Raw genomic sequence first — 20,975 nt, 5'->3', positions numbered from 1 at the left:
CCGGGAGCCTTATCCCAAGCAGGGAGTGTGGTGGGGCAAGAAACGTCCCCCAGCCCCAGCACTTCCCACCATTCTGTTGAACTCAGCAGCCCGGCCTATGGACCAGCTCCCGGGCCACCAGGTGACGCTGCTGCTCCGCGAACCTGGAGGCCGCCCCGTCCCTCCTCGGCGGTTCCGGCCACGCCCATTGATCCCGCATTTGGGGAGCGGGCGGTGGGCTGCCGTCTTCAGGCTAGCAGATGGGTCTTGCAGCCGCGAGGCCGGGCCAGCTGCACCTGCGCTTCTCTCCTGCGTTCGCCAGGGGGCGGCGTAGAGCGAACGAGGCCCACGGCTTGGGACCTACCAAGGACACCGTTCTTGGGTTCTTGCGGCCCCCTCCATCGGACCCCTTTCCACGTGAGGGCTGTGTCTGCAGCTGACTGGCCGGGTCCCCTTGTCCCCATGGTCTCTCTGTTCCTGTTAACGATGAGGACCCTGGTCCAGAGCCTGGCTATGGGTTCCCTGCACTGTGAGGACACAGCTACCAAGCTGCTGAAGATGGCCAGCCGTGTGGAGGTGTCCCAGCCCCCCTACACCACAACGCCCTGCTCCTGGCACTGTGCATGGTCAGTCGGCTGGTGGAGCAGGAGGCGGGCCTCCTTCCAGGGTGAAGGGACAGTGACCAGGTGGCCACCAGCCGGGGCGCAGATTAAGAGCCTGGTATTAGGGCCAAGCCCAGGCTTTAGTGATCAGAACAGAAATCCGGTGGGACCTGGGTCCCTGGGGTACAGGCCCGGGTACCAGGGTGGGTCAACTCACTGTATCACCTTCTGGGGGGCCTAGACCCTTTCTTGGGGGTTATGCTGAGCATGTGGTGACCAGGAGCAACCTGCTCTGATTGGCGGCTCTAGCCTTTCCCTGGGGGTGAGGGCTGCCCCGCGTGCCCGTCACTCCTTGTTTCTGGGCAGGGTGGAGGGCAGTCCAAGAGTTAGTTAAAACCATTCCACCATCACCATTCACCCCCGCCCCATCCCCTCAGGGTCTCTCACACTGGTGGGGAGGGGGGCATTGGGTCCTGTGGAGCTCCCAGCAGCCCCCTGGGTCCCGGGGGAGCCTAGAACGGCGCCTACCCTGACTCCACACACTTCCACTCTCCAAGAATACGAAAGATAGTTTACTGAATCTATACGTCTCCATTCAAATCTTCAAACATAAAAGCTCTGTAACAAACATCACAGCTTAGTGTTATCTGTCATAAATAAAATATACACTAAGTACATTATCCACAGGGGGAGGTGTGGCCAGTGTCCTGGGAGCAGTGTGGCCAACCTCAGGGCTAGGTCCCCGGCATCCTTCCCGCCTCCTAGGGAGGGGGCGAGCGGAAGCGGATCTTCTTGGCTGTTTCCACGTCAGACTTGGCAACCAGAAACCGCATCTTCTTTCCCCCATGTCGGATTAGGTCCACGGCTCTGAAACCCAGGCGGGGGGTGAGGACGGCATGACCAGCTTGCACAGTGACGGTGACGACTCACTGCCACCCATCCACAGGGTGGGCGGGGCTTCCAGGAGGTGCCCAGGAGGGGGGCCCAAGCCTTCACCCCCAGGGCTCCCCCAATGGACGGGGCTGTGTGATGGCCTGGCTATGAGGCAGCACCTGGGCTCACGCTACCCACCCCACCCTGGAGGTGCTCAACCCCTGGTGGGGCTGGTGGTCATCAGAGGTCACACGAGGGAGGGTAGGGTGGAGGTGACCACAGGCAGCTGGGCTGAGGGGCTGAGCCTCCACTTCCTCATCTCTAAAGTGGGCTGATGACAGGACCTGGTCGGTCAGAGGATCGGCGTGAGCGAGGCTTGTCCTGCAGGTGGGCCTGGCTCACACAGGCAGGGGTGTGTGTGTGTTTGGGGGTGCGGGGGATGGGGTACCTCAGGTAGCTGACGCCCAGCAGACTGCTGCCGTTCACCTCCAGGATTTGGTCTCCTAACGACAGCCGGCCGTCAGCCGCTGCAGGGCTGCCGGGGAGCAGGGTCTGGATGTAGAGGCCAGGGGTGCCCAGGGGTGTGTGCTGGGGGGAGGGGGGACGCAGAGGCCTCAGGGCTCTGTGGGCCGCAACACTCAGGTGGCCCTAGCAAAGGCCACCTCAGCACCACCCTCAGCCAAGATGCCCGGCCTGGCCCAGGTCATCATTGTGTCTGCGAGGACAGCAGTAGATACCAACACTGTCCCCACAGGCCCAGGACAGATGCCCCAAGTCTGAGGACAGAAATGACAGCAGGTCGGGGAGGTGGCTCCTGTACGAGGCCCTTTCATTTCTCTCAAATTCCAGACATGCCCCCACCAAGCCCCTTGGCCTAAGCCCTTGCTGGGCCAACCCGACCTCTTCCCCCGGTGACCACACACGCTGTACTGTGGGCCCATCTTTGGTAAACAGGACACTGGCACTGAACAGAAGTTGCCCAGGGGCCACTCACCATCCCATCGATCAGGCCCATCCCCAGCCCAGAGGGGCCTCGTTCCAGTTCCACCAGGAAGACATAGCAGAAGTCGTCAGTGCTGGAGCTTTGGCTGGAGGGGGCCGGAGGGGGCTGGTCCTCCGGGGCCACACAGTCTCCTAGGAGGGCAAGAGAAGGTGCAAGTACCTGTCTCCAGAGTCCAGGACCCAGGGATGTTGGCTCGGCTGCTTCTCCAGAGGACAAGTGCTCCCGGAGCTCCAGCGAGATGCCGTTTGGAAAGACCATGAACAGTAAGTGCCCAACCTCCTCCAGGAAGACAGAGATCTGGGCCCATCTGTGTTCGACACCCCCGTGTGCCCGGAAGGGGCACCTGGGGCCTCCCCGTGGCTGCCCCAGGACACTGGCCGGCTGTTCCAGGGCACTGAGAAGGGCGCTCTGCTCAGGCTCATGCCCAAGTCCCCTCTCCCTCAGCCCTCCCTCCTCACTCCACAGGACCCCCCTGAGCCCCCTTTCCTCTCCCACTGCGCCTCTAAGTGGTGACTACCTCTGTCCCTCCCAAGCATCTGACCCTGCTAATGGACGGCTCCCTGCTCCTGGGGCCCAGCCCAGCACGAGGTCCCCAGGGAGCCTGCCCCCCTCCAGAGCTAGGGTTCTTCTCATCTTTGCAGCCTCCCCTCCCCACCCTGAGGGTCCCGTGCTTTCTCCACGAGGTCAGTTGTGGTGCCCACCTGTTCCCCCCACACACAGGTGACTGGCCTCAGGAACAGCAGGGGCCCAGGGGACCCCTGCCCTCAAGGCACACTCCATACTCCACAGGAGACTGAGGACTCAGGTCGGCACTGCTGAGCTCCCGCCTGGGGCCGGGCTGGGGCCGCTCTGCCCTTCCAGCCCGTCCAGTCACGTGCATCCAGGTGCACACCCCCCCACACACACGCCTTGCCTCCCTGCCCCCCTCCCCCCTCCTCCCCGTCCTCCGATCCCTGCTGCTGAGCACACATCACCTGAGCCACCCCTTCCTATGTGACTCTCTTAGTCCCCCAGAAGGCTACCCCTGGCCCGGCTGCCCTGTGCCTTGGCCCTCCCCGTCTGCCCCTGGAGCCTGCAGGCGTTCATGGGCAGGTCCTGAAAGCCCAGGTCCCTGTAGGTGGAATGACCCAAAGGGACCTGCCCAGGTACCAGCGGGGCCTGGGGGCTGAAGTGCAGGCGTGAACAGGCCTCACCTTCTGGAGTTGCCCCCCGGGGGCCACTTGGTCCATTCCTCTTCCCTTCCAGGAATGCTTTCCCACAGGGCCCGCCAGGGTCGGGCCAGTCAGGAACAGTGGGCTCGAGGGGGGTGCTGGGAGGGGTGAGCAGGCAGGAGGAGTCTGTGTGCAGAGAGCCGGCCTGGGGGCCCCCGCGGCTCCCGCGGCCAGCCTGCCTTCCTGAAGGGCCCAGTGCCCGGGGAGCCCCCGCGGAAGGAAGAGCGTGTGCTGGGCCAGCTTCACGAATTCCCCTGCTGGGGTCCCTGGGAGCCAGGGGACAGCTCTGGCCCTCGGGGTGTCCCTCAGGGGTGGGGTGGTTTGGGCCCTGGAGGAGAGAGAAAGCGCTCAGGCACCAAGCTCCTGCCGCGGTGGGAGAACCAAGGGGGGCCCAGCTCTCACTCCCACTCTTCCCCAGGGCCAGCAGCCAGGCGCTGTATCCACCCCGCTGTCAAAGCCAGAGCCACGGACCAGTGACTCGCAGGTACCTCGAGGCCCTCAGGCTGGGGGGGGCCACCACTAGGGCTGGGCTTGCTCCGCAGGCCCCACAGGAAGTGGCGCACGTAGAGAAGGTGCTGGTAGATGCTGTCATCGAGGCTGTCTGCCTCCAAGTCCACTTGGAAGCCCTCACTTGGCAAAACGATGGGTGGGGGGTTCTCGTAGGACTCCAGGACGTCCTCTGCGGGCGGGGCAAGGACTGCTTGACCTCCTGGCCAGGAGGAGGCTGCCCTCCCCTCCCGACACTGGGGGACCCAGGGACAAGCAGACTGACCTGCCAAGGACAATGGAGAGGGTGGAGCCAGGCCAGGTTGACCAGCCCAAACTGCACTCTGGTCCCTTTTAGATCCCTGTGACCACCCAGGATGAAGAAGAGGGCAGGAGCTGTCCCCACCCCCAGCGCCTGCCTGCGCCCACTGCCTGCCCACACTGGGAGCTGAGCCTGGTCAGCCCAAGTCTGCAGCCCTGAGCTGATGCCTCCCATGGCACCCGGGACCCTGACGGCCCGTTTGCGTGTTGGTCTAGAACATGATGAGCACCTTGCAGTCGGCAGGGAGGCTCCACTCCCCACACAGAGCCCGCCCTCTGAGACCGCAGCAGTGAGCAAGTAAGTGGGAGGGGCAAATGCTGTCCATTTGCAGCCTGGAGTCCTGCTCAGAGCTGGTCTCTGTCCAGGCCTAGCCCCTAGGTGACAAGGGCGTGGGCGGATGGTGTTGAAAGCCCTACTGTATCTGTATGAGGACACAGATTTCTGATTTTGTTTGTTATACGTACTGTCTGATCTATAAAAGGTACGTACTTGCGTGCGTACATATCCGTATGTATGTTGTGTGTGCACATGCGTGTACATACATGGCACGGGTGTGCCCAACAGGCAGCACAGTGGCGCCCAGCGTGGAGTCCCTGCTCTCTGCCTGGTGGGCTGTGCACCAGCCAAGACCCCATCCTCAGGCTCCCTGAGGGCCAGGGCGGATCTGACTTGCGCCCGAAGCTTGGAACTTGGCCATTGACCGTGGGCTCCTTGACTCCCAACTGTGGAGGTCCCCAGGGGTGCACAGGGCAGGGTACCGAGGAAGAAGACGGCCCAGGGTGGAGGTGCCAGATGCTGTGCAGGCTCCTCCAGGGAAGGCCCTCCCAGGAGCTCCCCTGCCCCCAGCACAGCCCACAGGGCCCCTCAGACCTGCCCAGGGACGGTGCTTACCTGACTTGAAGGCGTCAGGGCAGTCCTGGGCGACCGGCTCCCAGGCACTCATGGGGCCAATGGCCGAGGCCAGCTGGTACTGAGTCAGCAGCCGGTGCAGCTGCGCGGGGCTCAGGGCGGGGAAGGCGGCCCGCAGGTTCGCCCAGCTCATCTGGGTGACAAGAACAAGCTCAAGGTCAAGGCCGCAGGATTGCACAGCCCATCCCCAGGGAGGGTCTGCCTTCTGAGTGCTCTGGGGGCAGAGGCAGAGGGCCAGGGCTCCTGGCCACACGTCCCAAGCCAGCACGCAGACCCCCGCTGTCCATGCGGGATGGCGAGGTCAGTGGGGGCAGGGTCACAGGCCGGCGCAGCATGGCCGCCCCACAGTGGGCAGCTCACCCCAAGCTGCCTCGTGGGCACCCAGGCTGAGAGCCGAGTGGGTGGCCATTCCCAGAGAGGCCCGTGCCTGGTCCACTGAACATGCCCATCATCACACGATCACTGGGAAACGGGAAAATGAAATAGGGTCCCTGTGTCATACGACATAAAAGAATTCAAGCAGGAGAAAGACAGGCATAAAAGCCCAAGCGACATCATTCAAGTGACACACGAGACCAGCTTTATGAGCTCGGGTAGGGCAAGCTCCCTTAAACAAGACAAACGGCACAGGCCCAGAGGACAGGGCTGGATTCGTCTCACGAAACAACCTTCGCACTCCCCATAAGCCCTTTGTCCCCTTCATTGTGGAGCCCCTCTCCTTTCCTGGTTCCTGGAACCCCTTTCCTCTGCTCGCCCGGCTACCCGTCGTTTCTGAGACAGATCTTCTCGTAGCTCCCAAAAAAGGCTGCACTGGGGAAACATGGTTGGCCTGGCCCAGCGGCAAGTGTCTTTCCTGTACTTTCACACGATAGTAGTTTGGCTGCTCTGTGGCTCCGCTGTCCTCTAGCTGCCCGCGCTGCTCTTGAGACATTGGAAAGCACTCTGGGGACCAGTCTTCGCGTGTGTCATTTTCATTCCTCTTGGTTTGTCTGTGCCCACTGTTCTGTGGGTCTGGGTGTGAGGCTGCTTCAGCACTGTGCTGTTTTATCTGCTGGCCACACTTTCAGTCTAGAAACTCACCGCCGTGGGATATGGGTGTTGTCTTGGTTTATCTTTACTCCCCTGCTGTTTTCCCTGCTCTTTCTGGACTCCCGTTTGGACATTGGTCCTTTAATTTTTCTTTTTCCTGTATTTCTTTCTCGCGTTGTCAAATTTATCAACATAAAGTTGGTTATAATAGCCTCTTACTATTCATCTTTTAAAAATCTCCCCAGTTTTACTGAGATATTATTACTATCAATTTTAATGTGTTATCTGACTGGTGCTATCCTATTCATTTTTGATGTTGTCAATTTGCATTTCCCCACTTTCATTAAACTTTTCAAAGAATCAATTCCTCACCCTATTGCTTTTGGTTTTATTAAACATTTATTCAACTGTTCAAATAACTTTTCAAAGAACGAAGTCTTGACTTTTTGCTTTTCTTATTACATGCGTACCTACTGTTCCATTGATTTTGGCTCATCTCTAGTATTCCCTTCCTTCCACTTTCTTTGGGTTTGATTTGCTGTTCTTTTCCTTGCTTCACAATCATTCTCAGCTTCCCTTGTTTTCTAACATATACACTTAAAGCTATAACTTTGCCCCTTAGCACTGCTTTAACTGCATCCACGGGTTTGCTTTGTGTATTTTCATTGTCACTGACCATCCTGACCTAGTGGGGGTCAAACTTCCATCAATTCCACTCTGCTTTTCAGAGCTTTTTGCTTAGTTTTAAAGCCCTTCCCATCCCACATCCTGAAGCTTCAGGATTTTGTCAAATGTCATGAGGGGGAAAACACCAAGTATGTCAGGCCCCTCAAGTATCTTATGTTTGTCTCCCTAGCCTGTGAGATGGCCGAGGCTGTTTGAGTCACTCTTCCCAGCTCTGGCCCCCTGCCTGGATGAAGCCTGGACTCTTGGCTTTACACAGATCCTGCTCCCAGATGAGGCAAATGCCCCCAGAGGAAAAGCTGCAGTGGAACAGTTCTGGGGTTCCCCCTCTGTGGATCTGTTTTCCCTCAGTCCGCATTGCTTCAGGAGCTCTCTGGTGCCTTTAAACAGATGCTTTTGTGTGTTGTTCTCAGCACAAGGTAGGCTTACCCCAAGCTACTGCATCCACTGGACAGACCATGCTGTTCTTCCTCCATCTTTACTCAGCTTCCAGAGGCACTGGTGCCAGCAGTTTCAGAGCCTGTTGATGGCTTCATGGTGAACTGGATTGCTTCTCAGGAGTCAGCTTTCTCAGCTCTGCTAAGGTGGTTGCTACTCACCTTCCGCTTTCCTGCTTCCAAAATGTTTTCATCTCCTCTACATTTTCTTTCTCTTTATGGGCTTAGGCCATTGAAAAGCATCGCTTGGCTTTTGTTCAGTGATATTTTGGGAGGAAAGAAACTAAATTCACATGTTCAATCTGCAATCCATACCCAGATATCCCCGTTTTCTGAATTTTCTCAAGTGAATCTATGCTTCACTTTTATAATAAAAGAATTAAATAACTTTTAGAAAAGATTCTTAAGACATACAGTTCCTAATGTGGGAGGTTCTCAGTATCTGGTGAATGATCAGTGGCCCCCAGAACTGGCATGGAGTCTCGGCTCGATGATGTACTGGCTGTGTGACCTCAGCCTGGCCTCATGAAGCAGTCACAGCCAGGCCTCCTGCAGAGGTGTGCTGCGAGGCCGGCATAAATGGCATAAATGAGGGGCACATGCACAGCTGTCCACACTTCACAGATGCTCTCAACAGGCAGCAGCTAGTAACAGTGGTGACGGATGCACACATGAGATTTTCTGGGTTTTCATCCTTGGGTAGACGTGGATTACTCCTTTTTTAATATCAAACTGAAAGGTCCACTGTCCCCTCACGAGCATCATGCTACACTGTCTATGCTGGAGTCAGCTCAGGGCTTTGCCTGGAGATGACAAAGCAGCCACATTACCCACTTGGTGCAAACAGTTCCCTCCCCAGACTGCCCTGGCGACTCTCGCCATCATTGCTGGGGCACCTTCGGGGTTTATGCCAGGCAGGAAGGGAGCACCATTGGTCTGCTTTCACTGATTATCTGTGACAACTGTCAGGCAGCTGGGGAAGGAAGGGGGAGGTGGTGTATTAGTCTCTGGTTGTTGTTGTAACAGATGACCACACACACAGCAGAGCAACACAATGTCCACTCTTACAGATCAGGGGTCAGACATCGAGCAGTCGCACTAAGCTAAGATCCAGGTGTCAGTAGGGCTGTTTCCTTCTGGAGGCTCCAGGCCAGGGTCCGTCTCCTTGCTCATCTGAGTTGTCAGAATTCGCTTCCTTGCAGGTGTAGGGCCGAGGTCCCCGTTTCCGTGCTGGCCTTGGGTGAGGGCGGTCCTGGGCTCCTGGAGGCCTCTGCACTGCTTGGCCCGTGGCCCCTCCCTCGATCTTCAGAGCCAGCAATGGCGGGTCGAGTCCCTCTTTTCCATTCTGTCCTGTCTCTCTGACCCTCTCTTCCACCTCTCTCTCCCACTGTGAAGGACTCATGTGATTAGATTGGGCCACAGGATAACGCAGGGCAATCTCCCCATCGTAGAGTCCTTAGCCTTAATCACCTCTGCAGAGCCCCCTCTGCCATATGGGGTCACATAGTTGCCAGCCAGGGACCAGACACAGACATCTTTGGGGCCATTATCCTGCCTACAGGTGGGAACAGTTGTGGAACTGAAGCAACTCTGCCAGGTCCGTGGCCCTCGGCTTGGTCTGTTGTCGGTGACCCAAGAGTGACAACACATGGTCCCCACCCCACCCCTCCTACCTGGATGAGCTGGGCACGGGGAGTGGCCAGCAGGTTGAGTGTGCAGGAAAGCTTCCGGAAGAAGCGTTCTCCGGCCTCCCCAAAGCCGGCGCTCCGCGTCCACTCCAGGAGCTGCTGCAGGCGGGCACAGGCCTGGACGCCTCTGGGCCAGTGGAAGCAACTCAGAGAGGGGCCTGGGGAGGGAGGGAGGAAAGGTGAGGCCCCGGGCCCTCCCTCCCCAGGGGAGTCAGGCCCCAGCTGGCCCCCTGTGTCTGTCCTTGCCCCACTCCAGGCTTCAGAGGACAGAGGTAAGACCTTATACCGGTTTCCAAGGCAACTAACCTGCTTGTGGGCCCCTCTCTGGGAGGGGCTAGGGTGAGCAGGGATGGGCTGTGACAGCCACTGAATCCCAAGTACAAAGGGACGTACAGTGAGACCCCTTGCTCCCAACCCCAATCCTGCCTTTTGGACCCCACACCAGCCTGGGAAATCCACACTGGTGACACCCGTGTGCTGGGGACTCGTCCCTGTGCTCATGTCCCTGTGTCCCGGCAGTGCCCCTGAGCCCTGGGCAGGGCGACAGAGGAACGTCTGCAGTGAGGAGTTTGGGTAGCAGGGAGGCAGGATCAAAGGTCACATCACTTCCCTGAGCCTGTTCCCTCTGTCACAGAGGCTGTGGCCCTGTGTGGGAATAAAGGGAACCAGGAAAGGCCTGAGGGGCCCTGTGCAGGCCACAACCCCCCTTTTCCCGGGGCCTCTCTGCAGCTACTGACAGGCTCCTGCTCCTATGGGGACACGCTCTGTAACATCTCCTACTCTCCTGGGCTTCTACCTGCCGCCCCCACAGCACCAGCCTGGACCCCCATGGATCAAGACGCCCCGACCATGGCACAATGTCCTCAGGAGCCGTCTCCAGGGCCCAGCCCGGCCCCTCACCCTTGTCCAGGAGCTGATTGAAGAGCAGAGTGCTGGAGAAGAAGAAGAGGTAGGCCAGCACCTGGGCAGCAATCTCAGGGTGCACCTGGGACTGCCGCAGCAGGTCCAGGGCGGCCTGGTACACAGACACCACGCGGCGCAGCTCCTCGGGCAGCTGGGGGGCCGAGCACCAGCTGTCCCGGCACTCCGTCTGGAAAGGGGGGCACTCCAGCAGGGCCGGCAGGCAGACGTATAGGGACTGGGGGCGAGAGGAAGACACCACAGCCGTTGGCAGGGGCCTCTGGCCTAACGAGCTCCTGCCTCAGCAAACGGCCCTTGTGACGTACAGCCCGGGGGGTTTCAGCTGTGCAGTGAGTAATGGTCTCCCACAGGGGCTGCCTGGTGGTGCGGGGGTCAGTACAAGCTCCTGTTAAAGGTGCCGACGGCACTGGGAGGCACCCAGGGGCTCCAGCAAAGGGGCTGCAGCCACCCTGAGGGTCTTGAGGGGGCAAAAGCTCAGCCCTCTTGTTTTATCAAAAGTTTCACTGGATGGAAGAGTGGCAGGTAGGGGCACCTGAAGGGGGTTCCCACAATTGGGGGACTCTCTTTAGAATGTACGGTAACAGTCCCATTTGGCCCCTGAATAGACTGGACAAGCGGGCGCTCCCTAGTGATGGCTGAACTGGTGGATGTGTGCTCTGGGCCACTGGACTGCATCCCTTGGACCCTCAACCTGCTTGGCCAAGGACACAGCAGAACCCTGTTGTCCCGAGGGAACCAGGCCTCAGAAAGGCCAAAGCCAAGGTCAGGAGGCTGCAGAGGTACCAGACGTGCCTGGCTCGCATCCAGGACTGAGCCTCTGCTCAGCTTGGAGACTCCTGACGCCGGGGCAATGGGCAGACAGGTCTGGGGCCACAAGCTGCTGACCACCCCTCAGACTGCTGGGACAGCATGTCCGGGGAGGAGCCAGGGCCCCTGCAGCCTGGCACCACCACACACCCATTCCACCTTTCAAATGGTTTCCCCAGAGCAGCCGCCCCTCTGCCTCCCACACTGCACTGCTGGCCTCCAGAGTTGGGCCTGGATGGTTCATGGGACAAGAGTGACACTGAGCGAGGAGGGAGAGGAACTGGAAGCTGGCACTCAGGTTGGGAGTGGCTGCCAGTTAGAGCTCAAAATGCTTGGGCTCTAAGCCTTTTCCCGTGACAGGTGGGAAAAGCAGACAACTCCTTTCAGGTTCCCCGAAATAGCCGCTCGGAGAGCCGGAGGACGCAGCGCTCCCCCTGCGGGCGCTGCGGGCTCACCTTGGAGACATAGTACACACACTGCTGGAACACGTACAGGATGACCTCTTCCAGGACTGCCATGGCCTCCTCGCTGGCCGAGAGCGCACAGGAGAACAGTGACTCCTTCGAGCCTGCAGTGACATAGCAGTGCAGGGGTGACTGAGTAGGGACGGCTGCGCCTCAGCGCATGTGCAGGAACCTTCCAGAATGGCAGCGACTTCAGACGTCCACCCTCCTCCTGAGTGCACTTGCCCAACGCTCCCATCTTAGGTTTGGAAAATGTGATAAGCCAAAGGCACAGAGGCAGCCAGGCCAACCTTAGCCCTGCCTGCCACCCCTCCCCACAGCCCCAAGGGGTCCCCAGATGCGGGAGGGGCCACAGGGAAGCCACTGGTGTCTTTAACCTCAGGGAGGGAGAGCGAGGCACTTGGAACCACCCCTGGGTAGGCCTCCCCAGGCGGGGGCAGTAGCGGGGGCCTGGTCAGGGGACCTGCCCAGCAGGGGCAGAGAGGGTGCCAGCGGATGCCAGGGGATTCCTTCCTTCTGGGGAGGGGTTCCTGGAAAGGCAAGAGGCCAAACTGGCAACAGTGTCCCCAAAACCAGAGGCCCTAACAGGGGTTCCTAACAGGAACCTTCCAGAATGTGGGGAGGCATGTGGTGTCACAGCACCTGTGTCCTACCAGCATTTGGGGCAAATAGACACTGGACCCCCATCTGTCCTGCACTCTCTGCGATCCTCACTTCTGTATGAGAAGCTGCAGGCCAGCGGCTATGGTGTTGTATCCAGTGCCAACGGGACCGAGCCACAGCCCAGCCAGCCCAGCGGCTCTCCTCACTGCCCGGTCACCCACGGTGGCCCTCTGATTACCCGATTGCCACACAGCGGGGCCCCACTGCCGGAAGTCTCCACCAGGGCTGGAGGGTGGCACCGGTCTACTGGAGCCAAGAATCACCCCCAGCACGAAGCTGGCCTCCCAGGAGCACAGGGATGGGGCCGTCCTGCTGCTGGACATGGCGGGAAGCAGCGTGCCGGCCATCAGAGGCCCACCCCTGCCACATCTGGACGCTGCTGTCACTGAGGTTTTGCTGCTCATGGTGCTTCTCCTTCAAGTGCCCGGCTCTCCTGCCCCTCGGCCCACAGAGCCCCCAAGGGCTCACCTCCCAGGAACCAGAGGTCTGCCACACAGCCACCCAGGGCCTGGCTGCGGGGTCTCCTGGCAGAGTCTGGATGCTCCCTGAAGCCTCACTGGGGCCCTACGTCTAGGGGAGCAAGAGGCTCTTAACAGGCTGCCAGCTGCAACACAGCTTTCTTCCAGAAGGCTCCAGGCCTACAGAAGCACACAGGCTTCCTGGAGGCCCAGGACAGAGGCCGTCCTCTGGGCACCTGAGAACCCTCCCCACCCGCAGTCTATAGGCACTGAGGCAGAGCCACAAGACTTACAGGACCGTTTTACATGAATAAAATAACGCCACCCCCCTCGAGGGGCTACTCTTTCATCTGCCTGTGCAGATGAGGCCGCCTGGATAAGAGCTTCAGACAATAAAGACTGTTTGGGGGATGAAAAGGCAATTTTTCCAGCTTTCAGGACATGACATCTCTGTTGTTAGAATTCTTCCCACAGATCCTTCTGCCAAAGGTCAGGAGGCCGAGGCACCGGCTGTAACCTCTGCTGATGCTGTTTTTCCTCTGAGCTCTCCAGCGCCTGCACCGCCCAGGACACTGTCTCTGGTTTTGCTGTGGCTTCCCCAGCAGAGGCGGGGCTTTGGGCCGCCCACGTGCTCACACCCACTACACAACATCCAGGCCCCAACCAAAACTACCTTCCTCCTAAGACTGGAGGCAGCAGCGAGGCAGAGGTGCTCCGGTCGCCCCCAAGCAGCTTTTCCCGTGAAAACCAGCCAGACGCAGGTCCCTCCCAGCCTGGGCGGGGCCGGCCCAGAGGGGCCCCCGGAACTGCAGCCTCAATAAGGCGACAAGAAGGCATCAGTGGGACTTGTCACTGAACGCTGTGCCTAAAGGTCAGGGGGGCGGGGGGCTGTCCCAGCTGACTCCTGCTAGAGCCAGAATAAATGGGGCTCCCTGTGAACACACCCCAGCTCCTGGCATTGCACAGAAGGACAACGTGCTCTTGGAGACAGGCCAGAGGCCCAGATGCTTGCTGGCCAACACCAAGCCCAGTAGAGCCTCCCCACTCAGATCCCACTGTGGTCCTGGGTGGCCAGAAGCCTCCGAGGAGACTAGTGGGGCTTGGGGGGAGAGGTGACCACAAGCCTTGCAGGCAAGATAGGGCCAGGTCTGTGGACAGAGAGGGCAGCGGCCCGTCCTGGGAGGTCTAACAGTGTCCACCCAAGGGGACTAAGGCACGGAGGCAGCAGGCCAGCAGCCCTGGAATGCCCTCTGGGATGCACATGGATCCAGCACTTCCCTCCACATACCCATGGAAGCCCAGACGCCGAGGCCCTGGGAGCCCGGCCCCTCCACGCGCTGGGCCTGGCCAGGCTTCCCAGCCGCGGCTCTCAGGCCAGCCCATGTCCACAGCCCAGCTCCTGGCCGCCGCCTCCACACAGGCCTCACGAAGCACAGAGTGGGACAGTTGGCACCTCACCGGGTGAGGTCCAGGGTATTTATTCAGGCTCTTTCCCGTGGAGCCCATGGCCCCTCCCAGGAGACATGGCTGCGCACATGGAGACGTACAGCGTCCGGCAGACCCTGCCAGACCACGTCCTGCCTGCCGGGCCCCCTCCCACCTCCCAGCGCACCTCCCACTACTGCAGCCTGGGCCCCAGAGGCTGCCAGCCAGGCCTGCTCCGGACCCCTGCAGCTTCTGGTACAGTCCGGGAACAGGCCAAAGTCCTACAGACCGGACCTGAGCGGCTTTGTTTTCGACACAGCTCTGCAGGCTAAACCAAGCTCATCCACATGAGGCTGTCTCCTCAGCCCCTGGGTGCCCAGCTGTCACATCCTGTCCAGCAAAGTATGGTCCTGCTGCTCCTTCTCTGCTCCATCCCAGGACCCATCATGCCTCTCCAGGCCCCACATAGTCCTCGTCAGACATACACCAGCTGGAATCCCACGCCGGCCTCAGGGTGCAGCCAAATGCCATCTCCCCCATGAAGCCTTCCCAGACTGCCCCGTCAGAGTCGCTCTCTCAGTTAGTGTTTTCTGCACTTTACACAAATGCTAAGATGCACATTGTCCCACATTTCAGTCTCTGAAATTGACGTGCATTATACAATTCTACAACAGTCACTGGCGACATGCCTCACTTCTGAAATAGTGGAGCATCTCGTAAGGGACGATGGCTTGGGGCCCGTGTACTGCAGTCCTTCCACCTGTGCATGCTGAGTGCCCTGTATCCCCCTGGGCCTTCCCCAGGCAGAACACAGCGGGACAACAGATGAAACGACGAGGACAGTGTGCCAACGTGCCGTGGACGAGAGGTGCCAGATTAGGCCAGCTGTTAGCGTCCCTTCCATCTCAGGGGATCCGTCTCTGTTCTAGTGGCCAGCCCTACGTGGAGATGGCACAGTGACACCACGCTGACCATGCTCACCTGGCCTGGGAGCGCCAGCACGAACCCTACCTGTGACATCCAGCTCCTCTTCCAAGCTCTGCATGTACAGTGGGCACTTCTGCTGGATAAAGTACAGGAGCTCGATGGAGTTGGACATCCAGAAAAGAAGGTGCTGCAGGCCGGGAAGCAGGCCGGCCAGGGTACTGCTGGCTGAGGAGATGGGCTCCTGGCTACCAAGACAGAAAGACGGAGAATGACACTTGGACCATCACTGCACATACAGACGTTCGTTTCAATGGGACACTAACAAAAACTATGATTTGTCAACCTCCCAAGGTCAGGCTGGGAAATGAGATATAGGTACATAACCTGTTTAACACTTGACAGCCAGACGCACATCTACAAACCTCAGTAGGAAGCCAGTGACCACAGCCGTTGGTAAAGGACTCTGGTAAATAAACCATTTTCCTGTCTTCTCCTTTGGAATTAGACAGTTAGGTAGCTGTGAATGTCAGTGTGTGTGTATGTGTGTCTGTGTGCCTGGGGTCGGGGGAGATGGTCTTTAATCCTGCCTGTTGTACCCAGAGCAGCTCAGGGACTCGCGGGTATCAGCGTGACCCAGCGGTCCTGGAGAATCAGGCCCACGGGAAAGCCACCGGGGCCGTATCTGTGACAGGGCCCCTGGGGAAGTGTCGGGGGAGAGCTGAGGCTGTCTTCCTCCGTGTCTGTCCCTGCTGAGCAGCCAACGTGGGCTGAAGGGCGACCTCAGGCTCCCTTCCCCACGTTCCTCTTGTGCTGGCAGTTTTGCTCTCTCTGCTGTCACTTCACTTTTGTCCACAGTGTGACCTTCTGTCCTCCTCCTGGGGAGTGAAGGGACCGGCTTCAGACCCGTCTCCTGTGTTTACGGCTGAGCAGGCCTGCGCTTGTCTTGCGTACCTCAAAGTCCTGCTCCTTTCCGTCCCTTCTGGTTTGAATGACACACGTATGTGCACACAGCATCGAGTTCATGTCATTAACAAAGGATTCGTCTGGCTCTTCAGAGTCTAATTCCATTTTGTTTTCAACATTTATTGCCCTTCTCAATTTCACCCAGAACTCAAAGGCACAGATAGGCCTCTCCTGAAAACTAAACCACCAGGATTGCCAGCTGGAGTTTCGGGGTCAATCCCAGCGAGGTCAACATGAGTGCAGCCCCGGCCACACACTGTGGGGCACAAACAAGGTGCAGGTGAGCACGGAGTGGGGACACGATTTCATGGGTCTGACACCAAAGGCACAGGCCGCAAAAGCAAAACCAGACAAGGGGGACTACGCAGACTGAAAGCTTCTGCTCGGCAAAGGGAACAGCAGAGTGGAAAGGCACTTACGGAGCGGCAAAAGGATTTGCAAACCACATAGCAGATAAGGGGTTCATTTCCAAAACATAAAGGAACTCCTACAACTCAAAAGCAAAAAAAACGAATAACCCAATTCAAAAATGGGCAGGGGAAAAAACAATGGGCAGAGGACCTGAGTAGACGTCTCCAAAGAGGACACACAGATGGCTCCCGGGATGTGAAAAGGTGCTCAGCACCACTAATCACCAGGGAAATGCAAATCAAAACCACGATGCGATGTCACCTGTCACCTGTCAGAAGGAAGACCATCAAGACAAGGGTACCAAGTGCTGGTGAGGACATGGAGAAAAGGGAGCCCTCATGCCCTGCTGGTGGGAATGTGAACTGGCGCAACTGCTGTGGAAATCAGTATGGAGGGGCCTCAAAAATTAAAAATAAAACTACCATATGATCCAGCTATCCCATTTATGGGTATTTATCCAAAAGAATTGAAATCAAGAGCTTCAAGAGATATAAGCACCCCATGTTCACTGCAGCACTATTCACAACAGCCAAGAGGAGGAATCAAACTAAACGTCCATCCACAGGTGACTGGATGAAGCAAGTCTGGCATAGGATACAGTGCAGTATTATTCAGTCTTAAAACCACAAGGAAATCCTGCAATACTCGACAACAGGGACAAACCCTGAAGACACGATGCCAGTAACCGCAATGAGCCCCTGCAGGAGGACAATCCCTGCAGGATCGAGCTCCCAGCCCCTGGTGCTGTGCACGTGTGGAAATGGCGCTCTCTGTGGAGGCTGACGTTGGACAGTGGAGACGTGCTGCCCTCTGTACGTTTTCCTAGAGAAGTCAGCTCGCTCCGACAGAGTGGGAGGCAGGAGAAGGCATCCGAGGGTCTTGCCCTCTCACTCTGTGGACAGCGTTCTAGAAATCTTCCACAGAGCTTCCCAGGGTGGTGATTAAAGAAATAAAAACAGCCACTCTGAGCTGTAAGGACTGTTTGACGGAAGCACAGAGCTGACCCCAGAGGCGTTGGGGGGCCCCCTTGGGTCCCGCTGCCACGGGAAGTGGAGGTCTCTGGGGAACTAGCTGCCCAGGGGCGGGTACAATGACAGAAATACTTACAGGTGCGTCTGCTGCTCTGCCAGTTCTTTGGTTTTCTCCTACAATTATAAAGGAAAACAAACAAGCATGAGGAAAACAGGATACCAGGCATGTGTTCAATGACAACACGACCAAATACATGTGACACCACCTAGGTAAACACGTGCCGTCGCTGATGCAGACATGCCGCACTCTGCTGACGAGCCACTCCAAGCTATGTGGGAAAGGACATTTTTCCATTTGATTTGGTCGCTTCCCAGTCCATTATTGAATATGAACTGCATACTTCCTACATCGGAAATATTTCACACCCATCCAGCTTCCATAACAACTGGCCATTTCAGAAGGAGTAAAGACAGGCCACATGTCCCACAAACACCAGAACAAAGTTCTAACACTCTTCTTGTTAAGCTTAATATGTACACTTTTAAATGTCAGCCACATCGTGATGATAAACAGATGAAGGTACTTAAGTATTTACAATGTATTTAAACTTCCCCACTGGGACTTTTTTGGGGAGGGTGCTAGCGGCATGAAGTGTGGGGGGGACAAGGGGGCAGGGATGCTGCTGGACATCCTGCAGTGCCCAGGTCAGCCCCATGGCTCAGAATTCTGCCAAACATGCTTGGTGCCATGGTCTAGGGACTCAGTCCTGGAGGGGTTTTCCATGTACCTAAGTTGACCGGTCCTGTGTCCCCACCACCAAGTTGACAAGGGCTCTGCAGTGGGTGTTGGCAGGGGCTCAACTCGCTGGGCGGGTGGGACACAGGACACGCAGGCTTGGGGCTACAGGCACCACATTCCCAGGCCTGTAGCAGGGCTGGGCCGAGGGGAGGACACAGGACCAGAGCTCATGAGACATGACCGTCCCCACGAGGGTGAAGTGCCACAGCGGATGCGCCAGGCTGGGCGGTGTGGACGGGCAGAGAAGGCTGGCCTTCGGCCTGAGGAGGTACCCAGGACTTCCACCCTGTGGCCACAGCGCCCCCAAGCTCCACCACGGCCCCAGGGCCCAGACAGCCAAGCTCCTGGCTGGCAGAGACTGACCCAGACTGTGTCACGGATTATCCTGGCCATCTTGAGCAGGAGCTGCCCGAACGAGCCCGGCTCCAGGCGGGTGGCCGAGTGCTGGACACAGAGGCAGAGGAGGAAGGCGGGGGTCAGCTTGTGGTCATCGCCGCCCGGCTCGATCAGCGTCATGATACGCTGCAGCAGTGTGTCCTCCACGGCAGGCTCGAACTCCAGGTAGAGCGGGCGCGGCCGGGGGAGGGCGGCGGCTGTGGAGGCGGCGGTGCCCCGGGCCGCCGGGAGCAGGGCCCCACACAACCTGCAGCTGTGCGGCACGGCCCGCAGGCGAGCCAGGGCCTGGGCAGGCAGGGGCTGGGCCTGTGCCGGGTCCTTGAACAGCAGCAAGTAGTAGAGGCCCAGGGACAGCAGGTCCCCATGACGCAGCACCACGGTCCGGCCCCCCACCTCTGAGAAGTTGACCGCGACGGGCGCCCCAGGGATTGGCTCCAGGACCAGCCGACTGCCCGCCCGCTCTGGGCCCGAGGGCTGGCACTGGCGGAGGGTGCAGTGCAGGGGCAGGATGTCAGGGGCCGACAGGCTGATGCTGGGCTTGCTGGAGGGCGTCCTCTGGCCCACCGTGTGCCGCTCCCTGTTGAGCACGTATACCAGGCTGTCCTGAAACGCAAACGCCAGACCTCAGGGGCCAGCGCAGTGTCCCTGTCCATGGTCCCTAAGAGTGTGGGCGGGAATGCTGTACTGGGCAACAGAAGTGGTGGGAAATGCTGGCTCTGGGGGTTGGGGGCGACAGGCGGCCTTTCGCTGTGTCCCCCAGAGAATGCAGCCCTGCAGCACATGGAGGCCATGTGAGCCGTTCACCAGGCCTCTGCCATCACCTGGAGGACACTGCGCACCTGTGCCCTGGTCACCTGCCTGTGTCCTTCCCCAAAGCCAGGGCAGGAAGAGGCCTGAGACGCAGTCTGAAAGCTGGTAGACAGTCCCGTGCTGGGCACCTGGTACCACACTGGGGTCAGTAAGTGAGGAGCTGGGCGACCCTCCTCGCAGGGCCCTCTCCCCTGCTGCTCCTCCTGTAACCTGGGCAGAGAATGCCCTGGAAGCAGAGGACAGGGGGCCTCACCCACCCCCAGAGTCTAGGATGGGTCCAATGTGGTGGTCCCTACCCACCCACCCCATTCCTACAGCCCTGTCACGGTCGGCGCGACTGCAGTCGCAGGACTGACGGCTGACTTAGCTAACGGCAGGGCAGCCCGCGGGGCTGGCGGCTCACGTGCTGCTGGCTGTAGCCCTGCAGAAGCAGCAGGTGCGGGGACTCGTAGAGGGAGCAGCGCATGGCGTTGCGGCCCGGCTCCTCAGGGCCCTGGGTGGCAGCAGGGCTCAGGCTGGTCTCGCTCACTGTGCGGCGCAGCCGGGCTGGGGGGGGGCTCCAGGAGCCCCCCGAGGCCAGGGCTGGGGTCCCCTTGGCGCGGTTCCGCTGCAGCCTCCGGGCTTGGGCGTTTATCCCTGAAACAGAAGCCACACAGGGTAACCAGGCAGCGCCGTGGAGGCCCCTCCAGGCCCTTCTCACGAACCACTGCTCCTAACACCGGCCCCTGCGCTGCAGGACCATCTGGAGGAGGCTAAGGACTCCGCCCACTGACCATATCCTCGCCAGGCCAGGCACCTCCGGGGCCTCCCCTCAGGAGGCCAAACCCACCTGGGTCACCAAGGGGGTCCTGTGGGGCACCTCCCCACTCCAAAGCTCTGCCATCCACCTGTCCTGTCCTGCCAGCCCACCTGTGCGTGCATGTGTGCTGACTGAAGAGATGGGAACCGCTTATCTTCCCCCCAAATTTACAAGCAGGAAACAGCCAACTTGCCCACATCACCCAACCCTCTGGGCCAGCTGGTCTCCTAGGACAGCATGGCTGCTCCTTCCCCAGTCTGCTCCCACACCCCAGGTCAGAGCGTGCACGTACACACACACACACACACACACACACACATACACACCTACATGTGCACACAAACAGTCTTACACATCCAGAAAGGGCCCTTTTAAACTAATGCTGTCGATAAGCTGAGAAGCCACATGGAACCCGGACACACCAGTCTCCTATCACCAGGGCCCCTGCCAATCCCAGCACTTTCTTCCTGAGCCCCCTCCATCAGCCCCCATACGCAGCAACCCTTCCAAAAACCACTCCAAACCAAACCAGACAAAGCCAGCGGAAGTGTGGCAGGTGGGGGAGCGAGCTGGGGCCAAGGGCGCTTTCTTACCGGAGCTGAAGCCAAGCGTACTGACCGCCCTGCCCTTCCAGAAGGAAGCCTGCTCCTCCGCAGCCCGCAGGGGGCCGGGGCTGCAGGAGGGGAGGGGAGAGGACGGGAGGGGAGGGGAGAGGACGGGAGGGGAGGGGAGGCAAGGCTGCAGAGCCAAGCCCAGCCACTGCGCAGTGCGAGGCTGTCAGCGCTCCCGACAGCAGCAGAGCTAAGCCAGCGACTGGCAGGAAGGGAGCAGGCCTGGGCAGGAGGGCACAGGGAAGGGGGTGGGCAGGAGGGGCAGGGGGAGCAGGCAGGAGGAGGGCACAGGAGGAGTAGGTGGGGGCCGGGGGAGCAGGTAGGGGC

The 20,975-nt window shown here is 59.2% G+C and overlaps 1 protein-coding gene and 1 long non-coding RNA gene across 4 annotated transcripts in view; one reads left to right on the top strand and one right to left on the bottom strand.

Moving 5' to 3' along the window:
* Positions 1-1,132: 1,132 nt before the first annotated feature.
* The window catches only part of RADIL (Rap associating with DIL domain), a 47,072-nt gene continuing 27,229 nt past the window's right edge, over positions 1,133-20,975 (bottom strand). The window contains exons 3-15 of the mRNA XM_019753631.3: positions 19,642-19,874; positions 18,396-19,031; positions 17,370-17,407; positions 14,973-15,133; positions 11,407-11,519; positions 10,124-10,361; positions 9,209-9,381; positions 5,368-5,518; positions 4,157-4,347; positions 3,651-3,996; positions 2,449-2,588; positions 1,903-2,042; positions 1,133-1,448 (exon numbers count right to left, since the gene is read on the bottom strand). Coding sequence (XP_019609190.3) covers positions 1,343-1,448; positions 1,903-2,042; positions 2,449-2,588; positions 3,651-3,996; positions 4,157-4,347; positions 5,368-5,518; positions 9,209-9,381; positions 10,124-10,361; positions 11,407-11,519; positions 14,973-15,133; positions 17,370-17,407; positions 18,396-19,031; positions 19,642-19,874 — 2,666 coding nt within the window. The 3' untranslated portion in view covers positions 1,133-1,342. The remainder of the gene's footprint in view (positions 1,449-1,902; positions 2,043-2,448; positions 2,589-3,650; positions 3,997-4,156; positions 4,348-5,367; positions 5,519-9,208; positions 9,382-10,123; positions 10,362-11,406; positions 11,520-14,972; positions 15,134-17,369; positions 17,408-18,395; positions 19,032-19,641; positions 19,875-20,975) is intronic.
* LOC109459287 (uncharacterized) lies at positions 2,584-16,523 on the top strand. 3 transcript variants are annotated; one of them, XR_016021405.1, is made up of 6 exons: positions 2,584-3,602; positions 4,087-4,152; positions 4,513-4,773; positions 10,035-10,172; positions 11,339-15,354; positions 15,744-16,523. It is a non-coding gene; the product is annotated as an uncharacterized LOC109459287 (long non-coding RNA). The 3 variants fall into 3 exon arrangements; XR_016021404.1 differs by lacking the exons at positions 11,339-15,354; positions 15,744-16,523 and having other exon boundaries at positions 2,584-3,341; positions 10,035-10,152; XR_016021406.1 differs by lacking the exons at positions 10,035-10,172; positions 11,339-15,354; positions 15,744-16,523 and adding an exon at positions 7,271-8,164.

Source organism: Rhinolophus sinicus, chromosome 5 (genome assembly GCF_057876585.1).
Source record: "Rhinolophus sinicus isolate RSI-liver-muscle chromosome 5, RSI-T2T, whole genome shotgun sequence".
NCBI lineage: Eukaryota > Metazoa > Chordata > Mammalia > Chiroptera > Rhinolophidae > Rhinolophus > Rhinolophus sinicus.
The sequence above is the reverse complement of the archived record's forward strand: the minus strand, read 5'-3'. Positions and strand labels throughout refer to the sequence as shown.